At 52.3% G+C, this 9,126-nt stretch overlaps 1 protein-coding gene across 1 annotated transcript in view; it reads right to left on the bottom strand.

Annotated features, from left to right (window-relative positions):
- The window catches only part of PHF19 (PHD finger protein 19), an 18,042-nt gene extending 9,828 nt beyond the window's left edge, over positions 1-8,214 (bottom strand). Inside the window, exons 1-8 of the mRNA XM_039866676.1 lie at positions 7,530-8,214; positions 6,859-7,059; positions 6,261-6,342; positions 3,730-3,825; positions 3,155-3,255; positions 2,557-2,705; positions 818-913; positions 20-89 (exon numbers count right to left, since the gene is read on the bottom strand). Coding sequence (XP_039722610.1) covers positions 20-89; positions 818-913; positions 2,557-2,705; positions 3,155-3,255; positions 3,730-3,825; positions 6,261-6,342; positions 6,859-7,059; positions 7,530-7,580 — 846 coding nt within the window. The 5' untranslated portion in view covers positions 7,581-8,214. The remainder of the gene's footprint in view (positions 1-19; positions 90-817; positions 914-2,556; positions 2,706-3,154; positions 3,256-3,729; positions 3,826-6,260; positions 6,343-6,858; positions 7,060-7,529) is intronic.
- Positions 8,215-9,126: the final 912 nt, after the last annotated feature.

Below are 9,126 nucleotides of genomic sequence, written 5' to 3'. Positions count from 1 at the left end.
GCCAAGCCTCATCCTCTCACCATCGTAGGGGCAGCCGCTCGATGTACTCTGGGCCCTGGTTACACACGGAGCAGAAGAACAGGTAGAACCTGTGGGTGGGTGGAGTGGGGGCCTGTGGTGGGAGGGGCTCTGACACCCCACCCTAATCCAGCCCCCTCACTCCCATCTGCCTTCCCATAGTCAGCACTGTTCTCATTCCCAGGGCTGGTGGCCTCTAGTGAGGTAAGGACAGGGAAGGACAGGGACCAAGAAACATCCCTCTGCCCTTCCTAACCCCTACCTTACCCCCTTTCCCAAGTGTCATTGCCCTGGAGTGTGGCTGAGTTCAGAGAGAATGAGCTGAGCTAGGCTGGGCTGAGACGGTCACACTCTTCCCCTCTGAGACACACACAATCACAAACGACATGAGACATCAAGACACACATAATATCTGGTTTGATACACATAAACCTCCCAATAGCCCCATTGGTTAGACGCTGAATCAAGTCATCCATATACCCAATGGCTCCTATAACAACCCTGAGCAGCGGTGAGGCAGGGCCTATGTCACTCCCCCTTCCCCAGACACTTAAAGAGATTGGGGCTTAGGAAAGGTAGGGCTTTGTCTAAGGTCCCCCACAAATCAATGGCAACTGTGGTTCCTTTATGGGAGGAATACTCCCCCTAACCTGAGCTGCCTCTGTAGACAGGTACACACTATCATAGACTCCCACTTGACGAGGGCCTGCCTGGCAGGCTGTCTGAAGGAGTTGCTACTGCTGTCCCCTGTTCCCCTCATCTCACACTTGAGGCTGAGCCAGACCAGATTTGCACCTACCGGTCTCCAAACATCATGGGCTCGTTGAGGCACTGAGTGCAGGCCTCGTGGAACCATTGCCTGCACCGGTAACATTGCAGCATCCGTAGATACCATCTGGAGAGACAGAGGAGCCAGGGTCACCTGGGCCCACACTCCCAGCCAGGCGTGAGTCTCAGCAGACCTTCCCAACATACACTTGCCCTTCGCTGGGGTAAGGGAAGAGAACTCAGTTATCTAACACTTAGGCTGTGCCAGGGGAGGTCCTGGGAGAGTCTATCTCATTTGATCTCGGGATGGGCTACTGTCTCTGTTTACAAATGGCTTGCTGAAGTTCACTCAGGAAGCAAGTGGTGGATGGTGATTTAAATCCTGGCCTCCCTAACTTCAAAGCGCGTGACCTTTCACCATGCCACACTGGAGCCCCCATCTCTGGACTGTGCCCCACAAACTGCTTCCCGAACACCACTGACAAGGAAGGGTTTGCCCAGGGGACTTCATGGGGGAACAACGGCTCCTGTAACCAGCATGGGCAGCACTACCTCTGGATTCTCTCAGCTGGTACTGTACCTACCCTATCATGACCATTCGACAACTAGTGAATATAAATAAAGAACAAAAAGGTATTTCCTTAGTAGCAATCGATGCTTTGTTCACACCCTGTCAGGTGAGGTCCATGGACCACTAGTATCAGAATCACCTGTGATCTAGGTTAAACTGCATATTTGTTGGCCCACTTCAGACCTACTCAATCTATGGGGAAGGCCCAGGGAGATGCATTTTTAACAGTCACTCTGGGCAATTCTGTTCAGTAAGCACTGAGAACCACTGCCTTAATGCTACAAAGGTCTCTGTAAGATAAGCAGTTCTCCACATCATGCCATCAGCCTTCCAACCACCCAGGGAAGTTGATGGGGCCGAGGTTATTAATCCCACTTGAGAAATGATTTGCCCAAATTAACCAGGTAGGCTGAAAGCACAGCCTCCAGACCCCTTGTTCTTGTCAACAGAGCTTGGGGCTAACACGAGGACTTGAAAGTGTCCCGAAGACTGAATTTCTCAGGAGCAGAGATCCCATCTCTTAATTCCGTGGTGGTTTGGTGCAGCCAGCCCATGGCGCAGGCTCAGTCGCCATGGCTACCTAGAGACCCAGGCCGGCAAGGAAGAACCAGGCAAAGACTCTTGACCAATAACTAGGACAAGAATTTCCCCCATAGCAAGCCCTATGTATGACCCCCACCCGCTGCTTGCACACCTCCAGAGGACAGGATCTTCATCTCACCAGCAGCCCGTTTCATTGGCTCTGACAATGGAAAAGTTTGTCTAAGTTCTGTTCGCCCCCAGTAACAGCTCACATTTAAGTATTTACCAAGTGCCAGGCACTGCGAGAGCCTTTAGGTAAATTATCTAATTCAGGCTCCGCTCACAACCACGATAAAACGGGAAACTACTGAGAACTGAGGCTCAGGGGTTGCGCGCTGTATGGGGCTGGGAGGATCTGGACACGGGGGCCCCAGGCTCTTAACCACTCTTCAATACGTCCTTCTTTTCCACGGGGCCCCAGGAAAACACCTCCACCCTCGTCGCCCCCGCTGCGGGAGACACATCCTCGCCACCTCGAGCCCCGCCCTTGGGCCTCGTTCTTAGAATTCGGGCTCTTCCCTCAGGCCCCGCCCCTCGAGCCCCGCCCCCGCCCCGCCCCCGCCCGCCGCTCGTCCCGACCTTCCCGGGAGGCCCCGGCCCCACCCTAGCGGCCTTACTCTCCCGGCCCGCCGCAGTAGCAGTAGCATTGCTGCTGGTTGGTGCGGTGGGGCGAGTCCCACTCGAGCTCCTCGGGCTGGTAGGACAGAACCATCTTTACCGCCTGCAGCGTCCTGGCGATGGCTCCCTTCTTCAGCGCGCCGCCCTTCTGCGGGAGATGAGGGGGTCCCCGTTGGGCCACAAGGGAAATGCCCACTAGGGGGACCCGTAGATTCTCCAGTGTAGTCAGACGCAAGGAGCTTTTTCTCCTCAATCCCAAATCCATCCTCTATCCCAGAAGAATCTCCATTAATCGTAATAAGCACAACGGTAAAGGTAACGACAATAACCAATGGCTGTGGGCACATGTACGTATTCCTCTTTTAATATTAAGGCTCCCCTTATCGGGAGCCTCCTACTCCTGACACCAAACCGTATCGCTTTTACCGTTGAGGAAACAGAGAGGCTAAGGTACCTGGCCAAGGACATACAGCTAGTAAGTGACAGCTGCGCTCTCTGCCGCCAAAGGCCCGGCTCTGTGACTGGGAGTCAAGCCTGAGCCCAGGGAGTCTGGCGGGGAGGGAGGAAGAGGCAGGGACTGAAAGGATGGGGGCTCACCCGCACAGCCAGCGCGAAGATGCAGCGTCGGCAAAACCAAGGTGTGAGCAGGGGCCGGTCGGCACTGGCTGCTATGGGGATGTGGCACTGCTGGTGGTAACCTAGGCAGAGGAGGGGTGGTGGGTGCCCACAAGGAAGCAATGGCCCGAAGGTGGCAGGGCTGGGGAGAGCAGCAACAAGTCCTAGGAGCTGTGTGCCTGTTGGCTGCCAGGGGACTGCCTGGCCAGTCTCACCAAGGCAGCGGAGCTGGTGTCCAAGCATGCTAGTAAAAGACAGCCTGGGCCCCAGTGGGGGAGGCACCAAGGTCTGGCTTCAGCCTCTATGCCCCATCTCTCCCACTCATCCTCTCCACCCGAGAGGGCTCCAAACTGCATAACTTGTCTCACTTTCCAGAAGCCTTAGCTCTCCCCAAGGGTCACCTCCCTGGGCCCTCACTCCCAGAGACTGGCCCCTGTCACTCTGGAGTGCCAAGAGGAACAGGAAGCCAGCTAAGGACCCAACAGTCTGAGGCAGTACCTGCCAGGGGCCAGCGGGGCGATGCGGACCCTTCTCAGTGCCTTGCCCATCACACTTACCCAGGCCACACTTCCCACAGATGAGAATCTCATTCAATGGCCCTGATGTCTTCCCCAGGCATATGTTACACTTGGGTTCCTCCCCTGGAACACCAGCTGAAAGAGAGAGGCCCTCTGAGGTCAGATCTGGCTGATAGGAATAAGAATTTTTAAAATCACATTCCAGGTCCTGAGCCTCTGCATGCTGGGCCTAGCACTGGGCCCCATATGCCCACTCACTGACTCTCCCCAACCACGCTGGGGTGCCTACTGTCATTACCTCATTCTAAGGATGGGGAAATTGAGGCTCAGAGAGGTTAAGTCCTTTGCGGAGCAATAAGCAGCTGAGGTGGCATTCAGACGCATGGCTGTTTGACATCAAATCCTTTATTCTTTTGACCATATCATGCCTCTCCTGCCTAATTTAACTTGTTTTGTTAAAATTTATGTAAAATAATTTTGAAAATTTTATTATAGAATAATAATAGAATGTTATAATGAAACTCTTACGTTCATATCAACTATTATGAAATCATGGCCAATCTTGTTTTAACAATATCCTACCTACTTCCCCGTCCTGTGTTATTTTGAATCAAGTCTCAGATGCCCATAAACATTTCAGTATGTATCTCTGAAAGATTAAGACTCTTTTTTAAAAGTAACTGCATTACCTTTATTACATCTAAACATTAAAAATAATTTCTTAATATCAACAAATTGTTAGTATTCACATTTCCAAATGTCTGAAATAAAAATATCGGAACAATTTTTTAATTGCTTTTAAACTACAGGTCCTTTCTCCCATCTTTTTTTCTTTCCAGTTTTTTGTTGTTGTTGAAGACTAAATGTGTTTATGTGTGAAAGGTCTGAGTGAATAACCTAAACACATGTTGGTGTGTGTTTCTGTCCTATTTCCCCTAGCAGACTGAAAGTCTGTAAAAGTGGAAGTGGTGTCTGTTCATCAGTGTGACCCCAGGACCTCATATAGTGTATGACACAGAACACATGTTCAAGACACATTTGAGTAAATGCTCTCTTGCTTCTTATTCCTGAATTAGCCCCCAGGAGGGTGTTGCCCACGGTGGGTTTCATAAGCCCTCACTGGCTTAATGAGTGATGGATCGATACCTATGATGTGCTCAGCCTTGTGCTCTCACCCTCAGAGATGCCAGAGGCGCTGCCATCCTGCCTGTGAAGAGCAGTTATCTGACTGCAAAGCCAAGCTAGTCCCAGGTGAGCACTCAGCACCGCCATGGTGCCTGGCACACAGTGGGCCTTTTACTCAAGGTCTGCTAAAGTGACTACCTTTCCTCACCAGCGGGCTCCTTATGCTTTCAGTAAGAGGGTAACCAGGAGAGAAGATCCTCATTGTTTCTGAACTTTATATAATAAATTGAGGTGAGAAGGGCTTGGAGAAGAAATCTGTCTGCATTAGCCACAACATCTTGAAGAAAAAGGCAATTCGGAAGCTCGACTAACTGGCTGGGTTCTGTGGCCTCTACTTGGCAGGCTCCTTGAAATCATTTCTTACAATAACAAATTTTTTAGAAACTACCCCATGTAACTCAAGAGCTCTGGACTAAGCATTTTGCATAAATTATCTCGTTTAACCACTCTGTGAGGCCATTACTTTCCTTTTCTCCTTTTTTTTCAGATTAAGAGACTAAGGGTCAGAGAGGTTATGTCACTTGTCCAAGAATATGCAGCTAGTAAGTGGCAGAGCTAGAACTTGGTCCAAGAACTATCTGACCCTAAAACCTGCCTTGTCTCCCAATACCACCACATCTATTCTCCTGTTAGAGCATAAATGGCAACAGGTTTCTTCTCTCAGGATAACTCTGACTGATGGTCGTGGCTGCTGGGAGCTCCATGTTGAAAACATATGAGTGTTGTAACTGATTAGTGATGTCTGTCGTGTACATAGGAAGGGAGAATTGTGGTAAGAATGCCCCCGATTTGCCTTCTCTGTAAGATAGTGCCAGCCTCTGAGGGCAGGAATGGTACCCAGTCCAGCTCCCTTTCATTCTCGAAAGCTGGTCCAGCTCCATCAGGGATGTCATGTCCATCTTCACCTGGCCTGGCCCATCTCTGCTTTCTTGGTCTTCCCCACATGGACAGAGCTGCCTCCACTAGTGTTTCTTCACATGTTGACAGAGGACACTGTGCTCATATCCAGAGGAACAATTCTGATTGTCTGGGCCTCTCCTTGTTCCTAGCCCAGAGTAACCCAGAGCTTTGTGCAGCATAAGATGAAGTGCAGCAAGGACGTAAACACAGGCCTCGGACCCACCCTGCTCTCCCAGCACCTCCTGAGCCACTTTCTCCATCTGCCTGCCTCCCTCATGAACTATGGGTACTCAAGGGGTTGACGGATGTCAGAAGTGCCTTTCCACGTAAATACACAGCTGGTAATCTGATCGGCATCTCAGGTAGGCTTGGGGGTCCATGGACAAGGCCAGATGCCAGGAATAAGAGCTAGGGGGAAAAAATAGAGGTGCAGGAGAAAGGACAGGGGATGGGGCAGAGGTGCCTGAAATCTTAGGAATACTCACCATGCTGTATGTCCTTCCACAAGACCCAGTATTTGGAATTATCTTCAAAAGTCACAAGGCAGCTTTGCTTTGAGCTGCTGACCTGGGGCACAGAGAGGGAGGAGGAAGGTGAGAAAGTTCCGTGGCTGGGGAAAGGCCATGGAACATGGTCTTCCTCTTCCATTTTTATCCCCGTAGGGCGCGGGGATTGATTAGACCCCCTCCTTGTGTTCCAGAAGTACACCCAGGCCAGAATGGCAGTTCCTGGAGGTAGTGCACACCCGATCACTGGAATTGTACAGAGAATGGGGGACAGCAACTTGGTGGGAATGTTGAGGACAGAACAGGCCAGGTGGTCATCTGTGAGCCCCTCCAGCCTGATTCCGTTTTGTTTTGTAGGCTTGCAGAGCACTCTTCTAAAGAACTGTTTGTTGGGTGACCTTGACTCTAAGGATGGCACCTGCAAAATCTCCTTCCACATTTAGCTTTTAAATAGGAGAGTCAAGAAGGGAATTTCCCAGCAATCCCTCATCCTCTATCACCAGTCTAAAGCCTAGGCCAGAGAATGAGTGGAGAGATACCGAGCCTGGGAACACGGGGCTGGAGAGGAAAGATTTACCCTCTTGATCTTTCCGAGGTAATACAGTCCATCTGTCCAGCGGCAAAGCACATACTGGCCCTCTGTCAGCTTGGACATCAGGTCTTTGAAGTTGTTCTTGGCTTTTGCCAGGGCCCCCTTGTTGGGGAGGTGGCTGGTGGCACCATAGGAGTCCCGAGTCCCTGGGTCCAGAGCTCGATTCTCCATCAGCTTCCACTGACACTGAAGAGAAAGAGAACTGGCTTTTTATTCCTTGCTCCAGGGGCAGGGGAAGGAAGAGAGCTGCCATTTATGTAACCTGTGCTATGTGCCAGAGGCATTTATTTTCTGACTGGATCCTCATGACAACCCTCTGAGGGAGACATTATTATTTCCATTTTACAGACAGGGAAACCGAAGTTCGGCAAAAGGAAGTGGCTAGGGGGTCCGAGGCAGAGCCATGGTTCATAATCAGGTGAGCTGATTCTAAGTCCTGCTCTCTTACTCACCCATACCATACTGCCTTCTACAGAGAATGAATCTTGCAGCCAACCACAGAGCAAAGTCTGCCGCCCCAAAGGCCTGAACCACACTCCCAGGCTTAGAAGCCTGAGGCTTTATCCCTCAAGCAACTCCTCTGGGTGGAGAGCCTTCTCCAGGGGAGCAGCAAGAAATCTCCACCCTTACCCTGAGAGCTGGCAGAGAAAACTCACCCAGAAAGGAAAACTCCTGGGTGACTTGTGAACTGGTACAGACTTGGCCATCTGTGTCTTCTGTAATCCCCTTTTCTGTTCTCAATTATGAGATGATTTAATGGAAACCAATACTGGGACATTTAAATTCACTTATGCTTTTACTCAGATGCCAATGTGCTCCTAGCAGTTGACACCCCAATGCTATCCTCTCCAAGCCTGTCTCTCACAAGCCTAAAAAATGCACTGCCCCCCCACTGCTTTCACTCTTCCTGCTAATAGTACTACTAGGGTCCCCAGAATCCCCTAGCATCTTAGACTTCTCTAACCAGTGACTTGCCACAGCTGGCCAACTTAAAGCGCAGTGACTTTTGGCATCCTGCTGTCTTTTCCATTCCTGTCCTGGTTTGACTTAGGGCCTCACCGTGCCTGGGCCATTCAGTCATTCAATAACTACTTCCTGGTGCTCACCTGGCCTGTGCTCACCTTTGCTGGGCACCTGGGATGGATAATAGTTCCATCGGCACCCAGTGCTAAATGGACCACTTCTTGCTTTTCTGCCTCCCCACCAGACTCTTCCACAAGGCCACAGATTCCTATCTTTTTATTCTTTTTTTTTTTCCAGAAATCTTCTGTGGCTCCCCAAAGCCATTAATGACATTCAAAGCCCTCCCCAAAGTCCCTTCTTCCCTCTCTGGGCTCACCTGGCTCCATGCCCCTCCCTACACTCTACGCAAAGCCAAACACTGCCTTCCTCTGCACCCGCTCCCCCGGGTCCCTCCCTCTCTGCCAGGGCTCTGGGCACCTGGTGAGATGATTATCTGTAGACAGGGAGAGAGTCCTGGGCCTTTTCCGCGTGAGTGCATGCGTACTCCTGTGAGGCTGTGTTTGATGTCCGCGGCAGTATGTCAGTGAGCATGTGAAGCTAAATACATGGGTGTGAATGTCAGGGGCCTGGGGCAGGCAGGGCACTACTGGGTCGTGGCTCACGAGCCCACGGCGCGGCTGCCCCTGTCCGCATTCCTCTCTTTTCCCCAGGCCAGAGTACACAGGCACTGAACTGAGAAGAGTACGCACTCCGAACCCCTGCCTTCTCTCTGCCACCTGGCTCCCCCGCGCTGCGAGGTCCCCGCCCGGCGGGCCTGGGGCCTGGGCCGCGGCAGGTTCACAAACTGACACTTCCTCCCCCGCCGCGCCGCTGGGAGCCAGCCGGGTCGCCGCGCCCCCACTGGCTGGGCGGGGGGCCCCCAGGGTGGCGGCCCCCGCCACCCGCGCCTCCATCCCCCCGGAGCGGGCCCCCGCGGGCTGTGATTGGCTGATTCAAACCCATCTGCAAAGAAATGCCTCTTTGCGGGTTCCCGTCGGCGTCCAGTTCAAATCCGCGGCACCCGGAGCGTGGGGCCAGGCGGGGGCAGGAAGCGAGGATGATTCATGCGCCGGGGCCTTTCCCAGGGCGGCCGTTGGCTTTTTAAAAAGGGTGTTCGGGACGGGAAAAAACGCTTGCAGGAGGACCCCCTTTGGGTCCAGCGCTCCTCGCCTCAGTCGCTGCGACGCCGAGCTCCCCCCTGCCCCATCCTGCTGCAGCCTGACTTCGGACGTGAGCAAAATCCCAAACGTC

Source organism: Pteropus medius, unplaced genomic scaffold (assembly GCF_902729225.1).
Source record: "Pteropus medius unplaced genomic scaffold, Ma_sr-lr_union100, whole genome shotgun sequence".
Taxonomy (NCBI): Eukaryota; Metazoa; Chordata; class Mammalia; order Chiroptera; family Pteropodidae; genus Pteropus; species Pteropus medius.
This window is presented reverse-complemented; position numbering and strand designations above follow the sequence as displayed.